Source organism: Salvelinus sp. IW2-2015, linkage group LG14 (assembly GCF_002910315.2).
Source record: "Salvelinus sp. IW2-2015 linkage group LG14, ASM291031v2, whole genome shotgun sequence".
NCBI classification, from domain to species: Eukaryota; Metazoa; Chordata; class Actinopteri; order Salmoniformes; family Salmonidae; genus Salvelinus; species Salvelinus sp. IW2-2015.
The window spans coordinates 20,858,142-20,880,558 of NC_036854.1; the positions used below are offsets into that span (position 1 = coordinate 20,858,142).

Here is a 22,417-nt window from a genome sequence, read left to right on the forward strand (position 1 = left end):
TAAATAACTTTTTTTGCTCGCTTTGAGGACAATACAGTGCCACTGACACGGCCCGCTACCAAAACCTGCGGCTCTCCTTCACGCAGCCGAGGTGAGTAAAACAATTAAACGTGTTAACCCTCGCAAGCTGGCAGCCCAGACGGCATTTCCAGCCACGTTCTCAGAGCATTGCGCAGACCAGCTGGCTGGTGTGTTTAAGGACATATTCAATCAATCCTTATCCCAGTCTGCTGTTCCCACATGCTTCAAGAGGGCCACCATTGTTCCTGTTCCCAAGAAAGCTAAGTAACTGAAGCTAAACGACTACCGCCCCTACGTACTCACTTCCGTCTATCATTGAAGTGCTTTGAGAGACTAGGTCAAGGACCATATCACCTCCACCCTACCTCAACACCCTAGACCCACTCCAATTTGCTTACCCACCAATAGGCCACAGACACGCAACCACCACTGCACACTGACCAAACCCATCTGGGCAAGAGGAAATACCTATGTCAGAATGCTGTTCATCGACTACAGCTCAAGTATTTAACACCATAGTACCCTCCAACACTCGTCATCAAAGCCGACCCCGCCCTGTGCAACTGGGTCCGACTTCCTGACGGCGCGCCTCCAGGGGTGAGGGTAAGGTAACAACATCTCCACCCGCTGATCCTCAACACTGGGGCCCCACAAGGGTGCGTTCTGAGCCCTCTCCTGTACTCCCTGTCACCCACGACTGCGTGCGCCATGCACGCCTCCAACTCAATCATCAAGTTTGCGGACGACACTACGTGGTAGGCTTGATTACCAACAACGACGGCCTACAGGGAGGAGGTGAGGCCCTCGGAGTGTGGTGTCAGGAAAATAACTCACACTCAACGTCAACAAAACAAAAGGAGATGATTGTGACTTCAGGGAAACAGCAGAGGAGCACCCCCCTATCCACATCGACGGAGCAGTAGTGGAGAAGGTGAAAGTTTTAAGTTCCTCGTACACATCACGGACAAACTGAATTGGTCACCCACACAGACAGCGTTGTGAAAGAAGCGCGCAGCAGCGCCTCTTCAACCTCAGGGAGCTGAAGAAATTCAGCTTGTCACCAAAAGCACTCACAAACTTCTACAGATGCACAATCGAGAGCATCCTGTCGGGCTTATCACCGCCTGGTACGGCAAAACTGCTCCGCCCACAACCAAAGGTCTCTCAGAGGTAGTGAGGTCTGCACAACGCATTCACTGGGGCAAACTACCTGCCCTCCAGGACACCTACACCACCCGATGTCACGAGAAGGCCATAAAGAATCATCAAGGACAAACAACCACCCGACGCACTGCCTTGTCACCCCGCTATCATCCAGAAGGCAGGTCAGTACAGGTGCATCAAAGCAGGGACCGAGAGACTGAAAAACAGCTTCTATCTCCAAGCCATCAGGACTGTTAAACAGCACACTAACATTTAGTGCCGCTGCCAACATACATGACTCAACTCCAGCCACTTAATAATGGAATTGAATGGAATTATGTAAAAATGTACCACTAGCCACTTTAAAACAATGCCACTTATATGTTTACATACCCTACATTACTATCTACATTAATTATACTTATCTATATCATCTACTGCATCTTGCCATCTTTATGTAATACAGTATCACAGCCACTTAAACTATGGCCACTTTATGTTATATACCACTACATTACTCATCTCATATGTATAGACTGTACTCTATACCATCTATTGCATCTTGCCTATGCTTCTGTACCATCACTCATTCATATATCTTTATGTACATATTCTTTATCCCTTTACACTTGTGTGTATAAGGTAGTAGTTGTGGAATTGTTAGGTTAGATTACTTGTTGGTTATTACTGCATTGTCAGAACTAGAAGCACAAGGATTTCGCTACACTCGCATTAACATCTGCTAACCATGTGTATGTGACAAATAAATTTGATTTGATGATTTGATTTGATACACTAACAACAAAGTGAACAACATGCAACATTGAAAACAAAACATTTTAGACAGTTTACAGAACCAATATCTACAATTCATATGGCATTAACCACAAGCAACAGTGGGGGAGAGGGGTCATCCAAACAAGATGCCTAGGATAGACAAGCAAATAGGTACACTTCTGAGAGAGAAGCCTACATGAAGGGGTTGAATTGATCAGTTGGAGATGAGATTCACGTGGGCTAGTCATTTATTCCAGACCTTAATGAATGCAGCTGTTTGATGGGTTTTTGAAATTGTGATTTGTTCCATGTGTACATATTCACCAACTTACCATCTTGAGACAAGGCCGAGTATAGCCCACAAAGATCTCCGCCACGGCACAACCCAAGGGGGGGGGGGGGCGCCAACCCAGACAGGAAGACCACATCAGCGACTCAACCCACTCAAGTGGCTCTAACCGTAACATTCATTCTAACCCTAAACCCTGTAGAAATAGCATTTGACCTTGTGGGGACTAACAAAAAGTCCCCAGTTGGTCCAATTTTTGTTAAACACGTCCACACACACAGGTTAGTGCTTTCAGATACATACCCTCTAACAGAGCACATCGGGAAACACACACTCTGCTCCCTTTACCTCACGCAAAGACACACAATTCCTTACCTCACAGTTCCATGTCTATAAATGTTATTATTCTATACTGAACATGTGTTGGATGTAAGGGACTATATCCAGCGTCTCTATGGAGAATGAAGATTCTACACACAGAGAGTCAAAGGTAAAGTCAGTTTAGTTAATCACACATTACACATTGTCCCTCTCTAGAAAAACATAGGGAAATATGTAATTATACTCTAGTATATACAGAGCAATACCATGCAAGGCAGGGAAGGGCAGCAGTGTTGTGCCTGCCTATATGTGTAGTGTCACTGTCAACACCGCCAGCTTCAATCGCACCCAGTGGTGCAGGTGTAGTGGTAGCCATGCATATGCCCACCTACTGCTCTACAGATATAGAGTATACTCACATTTACTCACTAATTACCAATGAGCGTAATTTAATGATTTAATAAGTGAACAATCCATTTTAATTCATTTCATCTCTGCCATTAAGTGGAGGGAAGGACCAGCTAAATCTAGCTACCTACACCATAGACAATTGCTGATAATTAATACTCACCTGATGGCAGAGAGAGGGTGATGGTCAAAACTTGGTAAGTCAAGCCGTGTTAGCTGGAGCTGGCTAGCCTTGAACGATTATTGGACAGTGTACACACAGACGCACACACAGACACACACACTTGTTTGATATGATAGCTATCTAGCTTTAGCTCGATGCTTCGTGGGTTTTAATGTAAGCTCCCTGTCTTGTCTGTCAGTAAAGCTACCAAGCATTGAAGGAAGGCAGCTAGCTAACTAACGTTACTTGTTGTTGGCCCATATTATAACTAACCTGGCGAAAGCTAGCTAGCTGGAGCGATAGTCAGGTAAGGAAGTTAGATCCTTCAGTAAGCGAAATGTAAATATCGCTCTATATCGGTCAGCTACATTGGGGATCCAGCGGCAATGTCCTGCTCAAGGGCACGTTGACAGATCTACCACCAGGCCAAAAAACGTGAACCCGAACCATCCTAAGATCCCCCCACAGTTCCCCAATAGCCAATACTTATTTTCCACCATAATTTGCAAATAAATTCATAAAAAATCCTACAATGTGATTTCCTAGATTTTTTCTCTCATTTTGTCTGTCATAGTTGAAGTGTACCTATGATGAAAATTACAGGCCTCTCTCATCTTTTTAAGTGGGAGAACTTGCACAATTGGTGGCTGACTAAATACTTTTTTGCCCCACTGTATATAGATAGGCACCTTTTATTTTGTCTGGTTTAGCATCCCAGATAAAGCGAAATATTTTCTGCTCAAATTATTTGAAAAACGGATCATCAGGAATAGGCAGCGCCATATGTAAGTGAGTAAACTGAGATATGACTAAGGACTTAATCAGGGCAATTTTTCCATAAATAGACAGGTATTTACCTCTCCATGGTTGCAGGATCTTGTCTATTTTTACAAGTGTTCTATTGAAATTCATTGTGGAGAGCTTATTTATATATTTTGTGATATGAATACCAAGTATGTCTACTTCATCAGTCCATTTTATAGGTAAACTGCAGGGTAATGTAAGAGTTTTCTTTTTTTAAAGATCCAATACATAATATTGTACACTTACCATAATTAGATTTTAGTCCAGAGAGTACAGAAAAGTTAGCTAGATCTTCAATGAGACATTGCAGGGATCTAGCTTGCGGAATTAATATAAAATTTGATGCGTCGGCATACATGGACACCTTTGTTTTTAAGCCTTGGATTTCTAATCCTCTAATGTTGTTTTTGGATCTGATTTTAATAGCTAGCATTTCGATGCCCATAACAAATAGATATGGCGACAGCGAACACCCTTATTTAACTCCTCTTGACAATTCAAAATTCTTTGAGAAGTAGMCGTTATTTACTATTTTACACCTGGGGTTACTATACATTATTTTTTACAAATGTTTTAAGAGAATTACCGAAATTGAAAAAATCCAGGCATTTATAAGAAAAATAAAACCAGTTGTTAGACCTTTTTGCCTAAGCTTTTTATGTTTGTTGTTGTTGTTATCCCTAGTTTTGCTTAGCCCTGTTAATTTCTTCAATATCCAACATGTATTATATAGTAACGGTTGTATATCAATTACACCTACTGTAGTTGAAAAAAGCTTGTCCAGTTTTCTAATTGTTGTTTACTGGTTTCACTTCTGTATTTCATCACTAGGTGGATACATTGACCACAGCACACCACACCCGAGTACCAACCTGTATGGTCTACCACATTCTCTCATTAGCACCACCAACTGAAGAGTGTTTTCTCACTAATTGTCTTCCCCATGCCCTATATGAACTTGTCCATTCCCTTTGTGAGTATTTTGAAGGCCAAAATGTCAATCTTTTAAACTTGTCTAATAAAACTATGCATTTCTAATGGTGAGTGAGCTTTGCACCTTTTCCTGTCCAATGATGTCTACACATTTTTAGGTTGCACCTCGACTCACGTAGTTTGAGCACATTCTAATTCTAAGAATTGAAGGTGCCAACAAATGTTAGTCACCATAATGTTTTACTGTCATTAACAAAAATCAGCTCCTCCCTCAACAGGGATCGATCAACTTCAAGTTTAAAGGCTTCGGCCCACCACCTACCAGTACAGCCAGGGTACTGGCCACTCCTCTGAGAGTGAGCCTCCCTTGTAGGGAGTTTTTCCCTTAGCCTCGTACTCTGATTCCGGATCTCGCAAGCTTACATAAATATGTTTTGCTACACAGCAGAACGAGAGCGCAGCGGTCTCTTGGATCAGACTAGTTTTTCCTGACCACGTTGCTTCTGCTTTTACATTGATTGTGTAGCACATGGGGATGTGTGAAACTTAATCCTCAGCCTGAAGTGTTGCTACTTGTTCCGCTGAATTGTTCACTTTTCAGTGGTGCCGACTGGTAAGATGCTTCAGGAGGGCGGTCACGTGGTGGCAAGGCAGAGGTCCTGGGTTTCGATCCTCAGTATGAGCTGATTCAGGAGGAAACGGTACTCGTTAAGCAAGCAGCGTGACGTCCATTACAAATGATACCGTGACCCGGATCTGCAGTTGAACTCAGCACAACGCTGGGTTCTGTGTAGAGGAAGTTTGGGGGGGGGGGAGTGAATGTAGCACATAGGGATGTGTGAAACTTACTCCTGGGTGCGAGCCTCGTGTGAGCAGAATCMGGAGGAAATGGTACTCGCTAAGCAATCAGCCTTATGTCAGTTATACCCAGCCTAAAACCCCAAGGAACAAGTGTCTTTCAAGCACTTTGTGACAACTGCTGATGTAAAAAAGGCTTTATAAAATAAATGTTATTGACTGAAAGCTAGCCTATGCCTCCTCCTCACTGGTTCTATTATTCAGTAGTAAACATTGCTACACATTTTTATTTAATGTGATCACCTCCCCAGATGTCAATTTTGTGCACCCAGWTCCTTTAGGGAAAGGGGATATGTAGTCAGTTAACAACTTAATGCATTGAACTGTCTTAAATGCCTTCCACATTTAACCCAACCCTTCTGAAGAGAGGTGCGGCGGACTGCCTCAATTGACATCCACTGTGCCCAGGGTTAACTGCCTTGCTCAAGGGCAGAATTTTTACACCTTGCCGACTCAGAGATTCAAACCAGCAACCTTTCGGTGTACTGGCCAAATGCTCTTAACCACTAGGCTACCTGCCGCCCCCCTGTTCTTTACCATTTACATAGCTAGCTAGTCTACTGGTGCCAAAATTTGACTGCAGGGTTTCAGCAAATATAATTAGAGGTTTCCCCTATTCATCTATGGCAAAGACACTTATGGGTTTCTCCTTTCCTCGCTGTCTGCTGGGTGAATTCAATTTTTCTTTAACAGCACCCCTTTTGATTTGAACAAAAACTTCCATACATATTTGCCCATTATAGAAGTGCTCAGAAAGTGACTTTTTGGACCTGAATGCCAAAACATTCAAGAGATAAAGGTGTTCAAAGTTGACCTATTTTGCCTACTCCACCTTACCATGAGACATCCATGTCTTCATCACTGGAGAAGATAAACAGTTGAGATTGATATAATGTGAAAGCTTACAAATAGGGTTGTCAAACTATTTAATAAATTGATCAAGTATGAGCACCTTTATCTCCTGAATGTTTGGCATTCAGATCCAAAAAGTCACTTTCTGACCATTTCTTCCATGGGCAAACATGTATGAAAAGTTTTGTTTAAATCAAAAGAGATGCTGTCAAAAAGTGATTGAATTCGAATGGGTTTACTCCAATGTTAGCTAGTTACTGGCTAGCTAGGATGGAACAAAAGGGGGGATGGGTCCTTTAAAACTCAGACGCAGTTGAACTTGTCATGTCAACACATCTGTCAGTGCTACTGCAAAATGCAACAGTAGAGACATGCCAAATGGGAGTTGTATACAGTATATAAAAAAATATATATATTTGATTTATGAACATAGTCTGGCAGTAAATATATTTTTTTAATGATATTGTCCAAAATTAACTAGCTAGCTAGCATTGATTAAACAGTAATGACAATTCCCTTTTAGCTCGCTAGCTAAATTATAAAAGCATTTTGTATATATTGATGCTGTTACATTAACCAAACAAAAGGCTATTTTATATGGAAATCAGGATGACTGTCCGGGACCTTTAACCTACCTGGTATTTTGTCAACCTGTGTAGATAAACTGGGTTGGTGCAGTCAACTCTAGTGGCCCTATCCTTAAAGGTCTAATGCCGCTGTTATCATCTCAATATCAAATCAGTTAAATACCTTACTGTGATTGTTTTCCATTATTATTTTATTTTTCTAGTACTGTCTGGGAGTGTTCTGATCGGAAAGGGGAAAACTGAATATTAGCTATTATTGGCAGAGAGGTTTGGAACTCTTTTTCTTATTGGTCTATTAACTAATTTGCCTGGTGGTGCCACGAGGCAGGCCAAAAATGCATCTCACCAAAACAGGCTGAAATTTTAGGGGGTCTTTTCAAACAACTCTTACACTAAAATGGCATTACCATAATTTTCACAATTACACAGTATTATTCCAACCTCATAGTGTGGAAATATAGAAAACACAGGGAAATCCAATTTTCGACTGCACTGAGCATTTAACTTGTATAAACACAGTATTCATTATGAAGTGAACTGATCAGGTTTATTAATTATTTAGTGAACTTCAGAGTAAAAAAATAAATGGAGCAGATGTATTGATATTCTGTATTGATATTCTTTTATACTATGTTTTCATAATTGTGAGTTTAAGACCCTAAATAACTAAAGGTATCCATTAAAAAAGTATGGTTTTAGCCCTTTTCGCTAAATTCTCCCATCTCTGACCCCGCAGACAGGCTGCACCTCATTCAGAGAGCCCTCTCCCACTGATGCATGTAAGCATCAGATAATGATCTGGATCCACTCCACTGACCAGGGTCCTGCGCAATAAATCCTCCTGCAGGAAATGTACATTTTACACWAATTGAAGACACATTATGTATGTGTACTTGTATATGAAAGTGTGTTCTGCAACTATACTGAACAAAAATATAAACACAACATGTGTTGGTCCCATATTTCATGAGCTGAAATAAAAGATCCCAGAAATGTTCCATACGCACAAAAAGCTTGTTAATTTCTCTATCATAAGCTTCCTCCAATGTTGTTTTAGAGAATTTGGCAGTACGTCCAACCAGCCTCACAACCGCAAACCACTTGTAACCACTCCAACCCAGTACCTCCACATCTAGCTTTGTTACTTGCGGGATCGTCTGAGATCTGACACCCGGACAGCTAATGAAACTGAGGAGTATTTCTGTCTGTAATAACGCCCTTTTGTTGGGAAAGACTTGTTCTGATTGGCTGGGCCTGGTTCCCCAGTGGGTGAGCCTATGCACTGCCAGGGCCACCCATGGCTGCGCCCCTGCTCAGTCATGTGAAATCCATTGATTAGTGCCTAATGAATTTATTTTAATTGACTGATTTCCTTATATGAACTGTAACTCAGTAAAATTATTGAAATTGTTGCATGTTGCGTCTATATTTGTTCAGTATATACTGTATGTCACTGTGTGTGTATATCCTACTGTATCTGCTCTGAGTGTGTAAAAATTTGCACTCACTGTGGCGAACCTCCATGTGCCTGGTGTGAACTTGTGTGCCATGTCATCAGTGATCTCACTTGTCGGGGCGAGGACATGGAGGTGGAGGTGAAGTACAGAGATATATGGAGGTCTGTGGAACCCCATCCTGTAGAAGGACAGACAAGATCACTGAACCTACCAGACCAGCGACATACAAATACAAGCATGAACATACATGTTGACGTCATCGGTCTCTCTCTTTCACACTCACACAAACACACACACACGTGCAAACACAGGATACTTTATACCTGATGTCATTTGGATTGGTAATGCCATTTTCCTGCAACACAGCCCTCCCCATCTCAGCCATCCTCTCAACTGCCACATAAACAAATAAATAATCAATTAACATTCAACTGTGTATATGCATATCAAAAATGAACAGTATTTCATGTAACATTAGTTATTGGATTAATCATTCCTCACCTAGCTTTACGTGCTCCTTAAAGAGAGAAAAGCAGCTCACTATATGTTTTTTTGGCACAACCAGGTAGTGATGTGGGGCAGCGGGGTTAATGTCCCGAAAGCAGACTAGTTCAGAATCCTGTAAAGATTAACAAAAGAAATGGAGACCTTCAATGGAATATATAAGAAGTTACCACTAAACACTGTTCTACATTTTGGGTCAGGTTTTCCGTTAGCCGGTAATAGCTTTAGCCCCCCCCCCCCCAAAAAAAGCCAATAAATAAAATTGGTGCCGGTGAATTTTCAGCGAGAAGAAAAAAAATCCCAATGCAAAATAATGCTTTTTTGCCTCTTCATTGAAGTAAATACCAGTCAATATAAATGCATTTGACCGGTCATGCTTTTCGGTCTACAGGTTAATTTTCATAATTTGGGGGAATTAAATTGGGGCGTGTGTATTTTTATTAGTCGTTATGCATCTTATTTATCACACGCGCACAGCATACAGATAGAGCCTACTTTGAGCAGAAAATCTGCCAGACAGCACAAGAGCTGCTGCTATATCTCCTCAAAAAGCTTATTTGTTGCTTCTGGATTGAAACATATTACTTTATAAGCCTAATCATTGCGCAACAATTCTAAATACAATTGTGTATTAAAAACAGTCTTGATGGCCACGATTAAAAATAACTACTATTTTTATTTCTCAAAATGGTAATTGAAGCGCACTTCCCATTCGCCAAGTGCACAGGCAACGGTAGGCAGGCATCAGTGCATCACACACCACTTTGCAATGAACGGGAGGCAGTATGCATTTATAAAACATATAGGCCTACGTAACTGTTGAAATCTGAACGTTTTACATCATATGATGAGGCATGTCTTACCTGCATCAAAGTAGCCTAGMCAAAATCTGACCATAGAAACATGGAGGCAATTATTTTATAAAGACTTCCATATGCCATTAAACCAGAAGATTATTTTTCTCATGTTCTATTGGTTTTCAACTTTCTTTCACTGTCCATTAGCCAAAGGCACAATCCTAGTCATATTAGCAACCCATGCTAGTTTTTGAATCTTTAAATCTCTGCTTTTTCTAACAGATATTTTCATRTCTGTCACATGAAACCGCTCGCATGTGCAGTGCACTTTTCACAATGGTGTTTTCCTGCTAATTGTTATGGAACGAACATTCCTGCATAACCTACTGCCTTGTGTGCATTGCTGTGCATATAATGTGAATAAATAATATCAACATTTTAAGCTAAACGTTCTGATCTGTTGCATGAGCATCATTGCTTTTTTTGGGGGGGGGGGGGGGGGGGGGGGCGTAGGCCTAGGCTTACTGGTTGTATGAATTTGGGATCGATCATCCCACAACTGTCCCAGAGTCTGCTTGGATTTGGAAAAGGCAATTTATTTCTTGCACAAAACGACAAGTTGACCAATAGAAAAGGTCAACTTTTCTACAATGGGGGATAGTAGATWGWMRTAGMYWRKWGATTTTGCTGTTCATTACTGACCTTGTTGGCTGAGGAAAAGTCCATTATTCTAACATATGCGGTGCATGCATCCTCACATTTTCAGACTTATGTAAGATAGTCTATTATTCCTAATGTGACTAGATTGGATAATCAGAATTTAGGTTAATAATATAACTCAATCACTGTTTGCAAAAAAATATTGTTCAATGCAGGGTGTAGTGGCGTAGAGAAGGCCTGGGCTATATCACAGGAAAACACATTTCATGCAATTCTATTACATTTTATATGACTATGTAACGGGGTTGGTTATGTTTCCACTTGCCTCTAAAGAAATGTGTATTTAATGTTCAAGCATTCTTATTGGTTAGTTCAACTCTGATGACAATAAGGTGTGTTGTGATTGGCCCCGCTTGCAGATAGGGGGAGATCGCGAACGTCAGGTCTTCCCAGTAGGAAAATGTGATGCAAGGGGTAGGTCACGTTCTGAATACTGTTTTCTATTTTCTATTTTACAATGTGTACAAGTTTGCTGTACATTACTGATTTATACATGTGTGGGTATATGGTACCTGTTAGGGATTGAGGGGCTTTCTGGGATGTGCTTTGGCATATGATTCCTGTAAATAAGTGTGTTAGCTAGCATACACCGATGTCATGGTCACATAAGCCACTGCTAACACAGTTGTCTTCATGCTACAGATTTTGCCATCGACAGCCATCAAYACTGTTAAGCCCTGCACAACTAACATGCTGTTTCCCATTTAACAACAGGTATTTACACATGTTATATTTTGTATTGTATTTTTGTATTTTGTTCGCCCAGTAGGAAAATGTGATGCAAGGGATTTCGCCATCAATACTGTTAAGCCCTGCACAACTAACATGCTGTTTCCCATTTAACAACAGAAATAAATRATGCTCAACTGGGACCACTGGCCAAAGTGATTTATTTTGAGAAAACAACGCATGGAGAGTACATTATACATCTGTTACAACTAGAAACATTAGCAGAATATATTTTTAATGCGACAAAAATTACAGGGTAGTCTACTCTGGGCCTATTAAAAGGGGAAACGCAAATACAATATGACGTCCATCTAATCTGGAGGAGGAAAATATTGTCCAAAAACAAACAAAAGTGGCACAAAAGACAATCAATATGCACACTCAACGGGGATATGGCAGATGTTCTCCGCGGGTGCTATTACGATAGGCAAATTTTTGCTCAATTAAATTGAGAATTTTTATAATTAAAAGACAGATTGTAGTCTTTTCATTGTCTTCTAGCTACAGCAATAGCCTTTTCGCTTTCCAAATGTTTTTCCCGTGATTGTATTTTTAAATATTGAGATGAGTCTGGCTGGGTCTCTCTGCTTTTCACTGACAGTCACAACTCAACAATAATATATTTGGTATTTGCAGTGCGCTTTGCACAAATTGCCCCTTCCGACTGTAGAAGCAATCCGATTTAAAACAATCGACAGTAAAAAAAAGAAGCTGATGATCATCATTACTACAAATCATGCTTTCTGGTGTATTAGCCTATTTTGAATGATTATATTTATTTCTGTATAGACTAAAGGTCAATCGATTAATCGGCATGGACAAATAATTAGGGCCGATTTCAAGTTTTCATAACAATCGGTAATCGCCATTTTTGGACGCCGATTACATTGCATTCCACGATGAAACTGCGTGGCAGGCTGACCACCTGTTCGCGAGTACAGCAAGGAGCCATGGTAAGTTGATAGCTAGCATTAAACTTATCTTATAAAAAACAATCAATCTTCACATAATCACTAGTTAACCTAGTAATATCATAAACCATGTGTAGTTAACTAGCTTGTCCTGCATTGCATATAATCAATGCGGTGCCTGTAAATTTATCATCAAATCACAGCCTACTTCGACAAGCGGGTGATGATTTAACAAAAGCGCATTCGCGAAAAAAAGCACAATCGCTGCACGAATGTACCTAACCATAAACATCAATGCCTTTCTTAAAATCAATACACAGAAGTATATTTTTTAAACTTGCATATTTAGTTAAAAGAAATTCATGTTAGCAGGCAATATTAACTAGGGAAATCGTGCCACTTCTCTTGCGTTCATTGCACGCAGAGTCAGGGTATATGCAACAGTTTGGGCCGCCTGGCTCGTTGCGAACTAATTTGCCAGAATTTTATATAATTATGACATAACATTGAAGGTTGTGCAATGTAACAGCAACATTTAGACTTAGGGTTGCCACCCGTTCGATAAAATACGGAACGGTTAAGTATTTCACTGAAAGAATAAACGTTTTGTTTTCTAAATGATCGTTTCCAGATTTGACAAAATTAATGACCAAAGGCTCGTGTTTCTGTGTTTATTATATTATAATTAAGTCTATGATTTGATATTTGATAGAGCAGTCTGACTGAGCGGTGGTAGGCTTGCAAGCATTCATTCAAACTTTACTGTGTTTGCCAGCAGCTCTTAGCCAATGCTTGATTCTTAGCAAGCGCTGGTTATGACTTCAAGCCTATCTACTCCTGAGATTAAGCTGGCAATACTAAAGTGCCTATTAGAACATCCAATAGTCAAAAGGTATATGAAATACAAATGGCATACAGAGAAATAGTCGACGCGTCATAATTCCTATAATAACTACAACCGAAAACTTCTTACCTGGGAATATTGAACCACCAGCTTTCATATGTTCTCATGTTCTGAGCAAGGAACTTAAACGTTAGCTTTTTTAATGGCACATATTGCACTTTTACTTTCTTCTCCAACACTGTGTTTTTGCATTATTTAAACCAAATTGAGCATGTTTCATTATTTATTTGAGACKAAATAGATTTTATTTAGGTATTATATTAAAATAAGTGTTCATTGTTCATTCAGTATTGTTGTAATTGTCATTACTAAAAATAAATCAATATATATATACAGTTGAAGTCGGAAGTTTACATTCACTTAGGTTGAAGTACTTAAAACTCGTTTTTCAACCACTCCACAAATTTCTTGTTAACAAAATATAGTTTTGGCAAGTCGGTTAAGACATCTACTTTGTGCATGACACAAGTCATTTTTCTAACAATTGTTTACAGACAGATTATTTCACTTATAATTCACTGTATCACAATTCCAGTGGGTCAGAAGTTTACATATACTAAGTTGACTGTGCCTTTAAACAGCTTGGAAAATTCCAGAAAAGTATGTCATGGCTTTAGAAGCTTCTGATAGGCTAATTGACATCATTTGAGTCAATTGGAGGTGTACATGTGGATGTATTTCAAGGCCTACCTTCAAACTCAGTGCCTCTTTGCTTGCCATCGTGGGAAAATCAAAAGAAATCAGCCAAGACCTCAGAAAAAAAAAAATTGTAGACCTCCACAAGTCTGGTTCATCCTTGGGAGCAATTTCCAAACGCCTGAATGTACCACGTTCATCTGTACAAACAATAGTACTCAAGTATAAACACCATGGGACCACGCAGCCGTCATACCGCTCAGGAAGGAGAAGCGTTCTGTCTCCTAGAGATGAACGTATTTTGGTACGAAAAGTGCAAATCAATCCCAGAACAACAGCATAGGACCTTGTGAAGAAGCTGGAGGAAACAGGTACAAAAGTATCTATATCCACAGTAAAAACGAGTCCTATGTCGACATAACCTGAAAGGCCGCTCAGCAAGGAAGAAGCCACTGCTCCAAAACCGCCATAAAAAGCCAGACTACGGTTTGCAACAGCACATGGAGACAAAGATCGTACTTTTTGGAGAAATGTCCTCTGGTCTGATGAAACAAAAATAGAACTGTTTGGCCATAATGACCATCATTATGTTTGGAGGAAAAGAGGGAGGCTTGCAAGCCGAAGAACACCATCCCAACCGTGAAGCACGGGGGTGGCAGCATCATGTTGTGGGGGTGCTTTGCTGCAGGAGGGACTGGTGCACTTCACAAAATAGATGGCATCATGAGGTAGGAAAATGATGTGGATATATTGAAGCAACATCTCAAGACATCAGTCAGGGAGTTAAAGCTTAGTCGCAAATGGGTCTTCCAAATGGACAATGACCCCAAGCATACTTCCAAAGCTGTGGCAAAATGGCTTAAGGACAACAAAGTCAAGGTATTGGAGTGGCCATCACAAAGCCCTGACCTCAATCCCATAGAAAATTTGTGGGCAAAACTGAAAAAGCGTGTGCGAGCAAGGAGGCCTTGTCGTGGTAATTTCCTGTATTACTAAATGATCAGAGTTTACAAACCACACACAAGTCAGAGTTATATTTTAAACTCCATCTTTAAATTATATGAGCTTCACCATAGCCCTTTTGACTCTCAGATCAATTCAGTGTCTATAAATGAATTCTCTGAGAGTCCTTACAAAACAATTCTTAGTATCTTTTATAGAAAAGATACACCCCTCTCAACACACATGACGAATAACAGATCTTAGGAACATTACAAATAACCTTTTACTTGAAAGAGGAGTATCCCATCCAGATAGCATTAGCTACAAATTATCGTTCAGTTTGGTCTCTTTAGACGAGATTCTAATCTCGTTCTTGGTACCACTTAGGACCAAAACATTACCTCATCCAATGGCATATATCAATTGTCAATTCTAGATACTCCCATCTCGAATACACCCCCTCTTCTCCCCACCCTGGAGAAGCACACTAAGGGGATTGAACCTCTAGGCCATATACTATCTCAAGATTCATCAACACATCAGAGGGGTAATACAATGATTCAAGACACTGCCATACTCCTCCCCCCAATGGGAAAAGAAGGGAGTGACTAGCGTACAGACATAGTGGAGCCCTTCTCCCTTTCTGATTATCTGCATATTATGAAAGTAAATAAAACATGTTATTTATCTATGTTACCTAACTAATTCAGATTCAGCTACGACAGCCTACAAACCTGACTCAGTTACACCAGCTCTGTCAGGAGGAATAGGCCAAAATTCACCCAACTTATTGTGGGAAGCTTGTGGAAGGCTACCTGAAATGTTTGACCCAAGTTAACCTTTCTCGCCCCGGGGTTCCGCTAGCGGAACACCCACAACATTCCCCTGCCTTCGCAGAGCGCGAAATTCAAAAAATATTTTTTAGAAATATTTAACTTCCACACATTAACAAGTCCAATACAGCAAATGAAAGATAAACATCTTGTGAATCCAGCCAACATGTCCGATTTTTAAAATGTTTTACAGCGAAAACACAATATATATTTATGTTAGCTCACCACAATAGCCAAACACACAACGCTATTTATCCACCGCATAGGTAGCTTTCAAAAAAACGACAAAATATAAATATAATTAGTCACTAACCAAGAAAGTCTTATAACATGTTACACAATACATTTATGTTTTGTTCGAAAAATTTGCATATTTGAGGTATAAATCATAGTTTTACATTGCAGCTACAATCACAAATAGCACCGAAGCAGCCAGAATAATTACAGAGAGCAACGTGAAATACCTAAATACTCATCATAAAACATTTATGAAAAATACATGGTGTACAGCAAATGAAAGATAAACATCTTGTGAATCCAGCCAATATTTCAGATTTTTAAGTGTTTTACAGCGAAAACACAATATAGCATTATATTAGCTTACCACACTAGCCAAACACACAACCGCATTCATTCACCGCAAAAGATTCGCAAAAAACCACAATAAATATAAAATAAATCACTAACCTTGACCAACTTCATCAGATGACAGTCTTTATACATCATGTTACACAAAACATTTATGTTTTGTTCGAAAATATGCATATTTAGAGCTGAAACCTGTGGTTATACATTGTGAAATGTAGCAACTTTTTTCCCAGAATGTCCGGAATATATTTCTGACACTCACCTTATCTGACCAAATAACTCATCATAAATTTTACTAAAAAATACATGTTGGATAGCAAATGAAAGATACATTAAGTTCTTAATGCAACCGCCGTGTAGATTTTTTAAAATTAACTTTACCATAACAAACAGCTTACGTTTATGCGAGACACGCCCGGAAAAAGTGGCGGAGAATAGGACTAAACATTTTCCAACATGAATAGAAATAACATCATAAATTGTTCTTACTTTTGATGAGCTTCCATTCAATCTTGTAACCAAGGAGTCTAGGTCCAGAATAAATCGTTGGTTTTGGTTTTAGAATGTCCTTCTCTCCTGTCGAATTAGCAACCTTAGCTAGGCCATGTGGCACGAAGTGTCCATCTCCTCTCGACGCATAGAACGGAAAACGCTCAAAGAACCCATTAACGTTAAATAAACTGATGAACTCGGTTGAAAAAAACCTACTTTATGATGTTTTTCTACTATGTATCAAATAAAAACAAAGCCGGAGATATTAGCCGTCTATAACCGAACGCTTTTCAGAAGCAATGCTGATGTCCTTCCCGCGGCCTAGGTAGAGGAAAGGAAATTGTGGTCACGTCATTCCAAGAGCTCTTGTTCGACTCAGATCAAGCTAGACACCCCATTCCACCTTCCACTGCCTCTGTTGACATCTAGTGGAAGGCGTATGCAGTGCATGCAAATCCATAGAAATTAGACAATGAATAGGCAAGGCCCTGGGAACAGAGCATCGTTTTCAGATTTTTCACTTTCCTATCTGGAAGTTTGCTGCCAAATGAGTTCTGTTTTACTCACAGATATATTCAAACCAGTTTTAGAAACTTGAGAGTGTTTTCTACCAATAGTAATAAATAATATGCATATTGTACGATCTAGAATAGAGCACGAGGCCGTTTAAAATTGGGCACGATTTTTTCCCAAAGTGAAAATAGCTCCCCCTACACACTAACAGGTTAAACAATTTAAAGGCAATGTACCAAATACGAATTGAGTGTATGTAAACTTCTGACCCACTGGGAATGTGATGAAAGAAATAAAAGCTGAATAAATCATTCCTCTCACTATTATTCTGACATTTCACATTTCTTAAAATAACATGGTGATCCTAACTGAACTAAGATAGGGAATTTTTACTAGGATTAAATGTCAGGAATTGTGAAGAACTGAGTTAAATGTTTTGGCTAAGGTGTATGTACATTCCGACTTCAACTGATAAATAAATATATATAAAATAAATAGGCCCGATTAATTGGTATCGGCTTTTTTTGGTCCTCCAAAAATCGGTACCGACGTTGGAAAATGAAAATCGGGTCGACCTCTAGTATAGACAGGAGTAAGCTATTTAGGTATATTCATTTTGGCAAATTTAATTCAATTTCCTTCAGGGGAAAGCTTCCCCTAGCCTTATGGACGCGCCGCCTATGTATTCTAACATCTTCAAATTGCTCATCGGAATTCGGTAAGAATGACGCATGCTGTTGCATCAGAGTTGCATGTTCTGTTAAGATAAATTACCATAAACTAAAATGTGATTTCTGGGGCCCCGGGTGGCGCAGTGGTCTAGGGCACTGCATCGCAGTGCTAGCTGCGCCACCAGAGTCCTCTGGGTTCGCGCCCAGGCTCTGTCGCAGCCGTCCGCGACCGGGAGGGTCCGTGGGCGACGCACATGGCATAGCGTCGTCCGGGTTAGGAGGGTTTGGCCGGTAGGGATATCCTTGTCTCATCGCGCTCCAGCGACTCCTGTGGCGGGCCGGGCGCAGTGCGCGCTAACCAAGGGGCCAGGTAACACGGGATATGTTTCCTCCGACACATTGGTGCGGCTGGCTTCCGGGTTGGAGGCGCGCTGTGTTAAGAAGCAGTGCGGCTTGGTTGGGTTGTGCTTCGGAGGACGCATGGCTTTCGACCTTCATCTCTCCCGAGCCCGTACGGGAGTTGTAGCGATGAGACAAGATAGTAATTACTAGCGATTGGATACCACGAAAATTGGGGAGAAAATGGGATAAAATTTWAAAAAATAAAATACAAATACAAATAAAATAAAATATTTCTGCCATTCTGAGCACCGTGGGTCACATTTTCCGAACGGTCACTCTGATTCTGACCAACATCACACGTGCACTAGCACTCAGTGCGCACAGGGTTCAGTGACGATGTCATCATGTCATCCAAAAACATGGCAGACCTAGCCCCACAGTGGAGGTGTCATAATACCCACAAAACATAGCGGTCAGACAGAAAAACGGTTCCAATAGTTTTTTCCATCATTTTAAAATGAGGTCTGTGTTTCGTGTAGGCTTACCTTAGCACAATGTTTTGATAACCATGTAAATCTCTCTTGAACAATATATTCGGCTCTATTTACTCTGAATCGAAAATGCTAATTACCATCAAAGTAGACATCATCAATCAATCAAATGTATTTATAAAGCCCTTCTTAAATCAGCTGATGTCAAAGTGCTGTACAGAAACCCAGCCTAAAACCCCAAACAGCAAGCAACGCAGGTGTAGAAGCACAGTGGCTAGGAAAAACTCCCTATATCTATCATGTAAAACAACAAATCCCTACGAGCTCCTACATCATCTCTAGCTGACACCTTTGCTAACAGGTAGTGTCAATTAAAAACTTGCACAAGACAGTTCACAGAATTGCCCATTTAAATAAATGTAGCCATTTTATTTATTACTATGGTTTAGCTAGCGTTAGATAGTTAATCAATCGATTCTTACCTTTACCTCGATTTGGCAGTATCATCTAGATCATCATGGCATTTGTAGGTCTTTATGATAGCCACATTAGCAGCTAATTAGCGTTTCATTTTGGGGGGTGAATACAGGTGAATATATTGATAAAAGACACCTTGTCCTAGAGAGATTTACACGGTTATCAAAACGTCATGCCAGGGTAAACCTAAACAAAACACAGCCCTTATTTTAAGTGTTTCTAAAATCCCCTATGGGAAAAATGAATGGTGGAGAAACAATGGGAAACATTTCCTTGTTTGACCCCTAAGTGTTATGGGTATTATGACTCCTACTGTGGTACTCTGTTGGATGTATATAAAATATAAAATGTTAATATCTTCGGCTGTGTGTGATGAAAAATTATTATTTGAATAATTAAATTAATGTTTTGTGCACAAAGATGACTAGTGTGTCTTATTAAGAATTGTCACATCTCTATGTGGACGTTTATGGAAATTGTCTTTCTGGGGGGAGTCAGATAACTACAGTACCAAAGCAAAAAAGTAGCAGCAGCCGAAACAGTGCTTCTAGACCCGAACCCTGACTTGACCGTGAAATGCTTGCTTACGAGCCCATCCCCACGATATATTATTACCTGTTTAACAATTTCTGTGTCCTTGTCTTGGTTTTTAGCAATCATACAGAACATGCAGGTGTCTTCCATGTCGCTGGATAAATTACTTTGTGCGTCGCGTTGTTGTACAGTATCCCCTGCGCTGTTCTCCATTTAGCCGGTCCGGCTCCMGAGATCTATTTCCTGATGGCAGCCGTTTTCGATTTACCGCTTCTGTAACACGTATGTCACAGATAGATCAACGAGATAGATATTTTACCAAGCTTCCACTTGGCGTTTCCGTTCACTACCAAATTTAGCATTGAGAGGAAGCCCAGTGGCCAGCAGTGGGAGAAGATGGAAGGAGATTGATTTTGGACGACATTCTGCAAATTTTCTCATCGATGAAACATTTGATCTCAATACAGTTTTTTGTTCCCAAAACTAAAATCTGTTTTTAACAGAGTGGACAAAGTTTTGTAGACTTTGCCAAAATATTTTTAAAATCACATTGTTTAGGAGTGAAAAGGCGAATTAAGTTATTCTACACGTGCACTTCACGGAAATATGGAGATGAATGCTCGAACAGGCAAATAGGATCTCGCTAGCTCCTGGCTTGACTCTGCCCACCTCCTTACTTGTTCTGCACACTATGACTCATTTGTTCGCATTGGAAACGAAAGGATGTGGTCTATCTTGGTTTAGTTATACACATCTGTGGATATGTTGAGATGACGTAGAAGCTCTAATGGTCCGTCTGCGTTGTATAGCTCCCATATATCATGGTGATACTGTAGTGTATACAGTTGCGCTTTCAAGACAACTTAGAACTCGGGGAAAAAACGAGATCTGTGTTCGTATACTCATACTAACGTACATTGAGWATTTAGTATGCTTATTGGTCACAGTATGTATATAGTTAGTATGCCAAAACTTCCCGGGTGTCGTATTACATTAGCCAAAATACGGGTTGCATTCCAAACACTTAAAAGACACACCCTCTCCCCTCAGCCCTCAAATGAAGTTCTGATGACGTATCATGACGTCTGACGAGTTGACACTTGCAGGCAAGGGGCGAGGGACGAAACCTAGCTTACTAGTTAACCAGATATTCATATCACTACACTGTATTTGTCTTCTTATTTTTATCAGGTTATGCAACGTTTTGAATTCAATGCACTAAATACTGTATCTCTAAATGCCAGGGGTTTACGAAACATAACTAAAATATATATATATWTTTTTTTTTGGTAAACACTCTAATGCAGATTTCATTCTACTCCAAGACTCACTCCTGCAATTCAGATTCTAGTTTTTGGAAATCACAATAGGGAAATACTGTTTATTATAGTCACGGTCTAACCACTCAGCTGGTAATATAATATTGCTTCATAAGTTTAGAGGTGATATTTCAGAGTCTTGTATATCCAAAGATGGGAGAAGGGTTATATTGATCTCAAAACTAGATAATGCTTGTTTTATTATATGCAATGTCTATGGGTACAACACGTACACCTCAAATTAGACTTTATTTTTGGATCTTGCTGATACTGAGCTGCAAAACAAGTATGGCTCATAATAGCTGGAGACTTTAATGAAACACCTGATAACTCTTTAGATAGATGTCCAACTAGAATAGCTCAAAGATCTCAGAATAGTGACATCACATAATTTAGCAGTATACTAACAGTGATCGATACATGGAGATCCAGAATTKATCTCTTTCTCATTTCTCCCCCACTTTTACAGTATGTACAATAAGTAAATCATAAACATGCTCCTTTGACTGATCATAAAATTATATTATTGAAGTTAGAATGTGCTGAAAATCCAGTGGCATTCGAGGATACTGGAAACGTAATAATTCACTCCTAAATTATCCAGTCTTTAACAAGAGCACAAATAACTTGAACATAGACTTGTTTAACTCAAATGATTTAGAACCAAAGCATGGAGGTAACTGGGAAATATTTAAATTCAAGGTAAGATCTTTCGCCATTACACGCAGTAATGAACTAAAGAAGCAGAAATGTTTGAAAGAAGATRRGCTTATGAATAAATTGAATGTTCTTTTAGAAAAGGATACCCTTTCAGCCGAGGAAGAAACAGATTTGTATACATTTCGAATAGAACTAGATCAAATGTACATTGATTTAGTTAAAGGGGCCTTTATTAGATCTAGAGCAAAATGGGTTGAGGGTGAGAAAACACAAGCATTTTTTTTGCTCTTGAAAAAAGGAACTAAGGGAGCTAACGGTAGTTAGCTAATTCATCTGATAGCCATCATACAGTAGGAGTATATTAATAATGATATACTGTATTTAATATAAGTAGACATACCCTCATAATTTACTGTAGCGCATATAAAGCACCCACAAGCTACAGGTGGCTGAAACACAATCATTGCGGGATGAACGAGTGACGAATTCCCGGCCAAGGGTGGTCCATTTAAAAATCATTCCTTCCTCCCTCGCCCCTTGCCCTGCAAGTGTATACTCGTCAAACGTCATGATACATCATCAGAAGTGTCCACTTAATTTGAGGGCTGAAAGGGATAGGGTGTGTCTTTTAAGTGTTTGGACCGTGGACACACCCTCGTCCATTTACCCTCACCTTATGACCTTGAGGGAATCCCTGCGGCCAAGCAATGGAAGTTTGCAAAGTAAGCCCCTCAGCCCTCG

At 39.9% G+C, this 22,417-nt stretch overlaps 1 protein-coding gene across 1 annotated transcript; it reads right to left on the reverse strand.

Annotated features, from left to right (window-relative positions):
- Window positions 1–2,268: 2,268 nt before the first annotated feature.
- On the reverse strand, window positions 2,269–20,368 carry LOC111973205 (adenosine 5'-monophosphoramidase HINT3). The gene is made up of 5 exons (XM_024000489.2): window positions 19,779–20,368; window positions 9,115–9,232; window positions 8,937–9,006; window positions 8,665–8,791; window positions 2,269–7,997 (listed from the first exon to the last, which is right to left on the reverse strand). Exons 1-5 carry the CDS (start codon window positions 19,908–19,910, stop codon window positions 7,905–7,907), a joined length of 540 nt encoding a protein of 179 aa, XP_023856257.1. The 5' UTR covers window positions 19,911–20,368; the 3' UTR covers window positions 2,269–7,904.
- Between the last annotated feature and the right edge of the window lie 2,049 nt (window positions 20,369–22,417).

Excerpts from the sequence above, each read along its gene's own strand:
- LOC111973205 (XM_024000489.2), bottom strand. The coding sequence starts at position 19,910 with ATGGAGAACAGCGCAGGGGATACTGTACAACAACGCGACGCACAAAGT. Across the intron at positions 9,233-19,778 it reads ACACAGAAATTGTTAAACAG|GATTCTGAACTAGTCTGCTT; the intron begins GTAATAATATAT and ends TAATCTTTACAG. Across the intron at positions 7,998-8,664 it reads GCACATGGAGGTTCGCCACA|GAGGATTTATTGCGCAGGAC; the intron begins GTGAGTGCAAAT and ends CATTTCCTGCAG.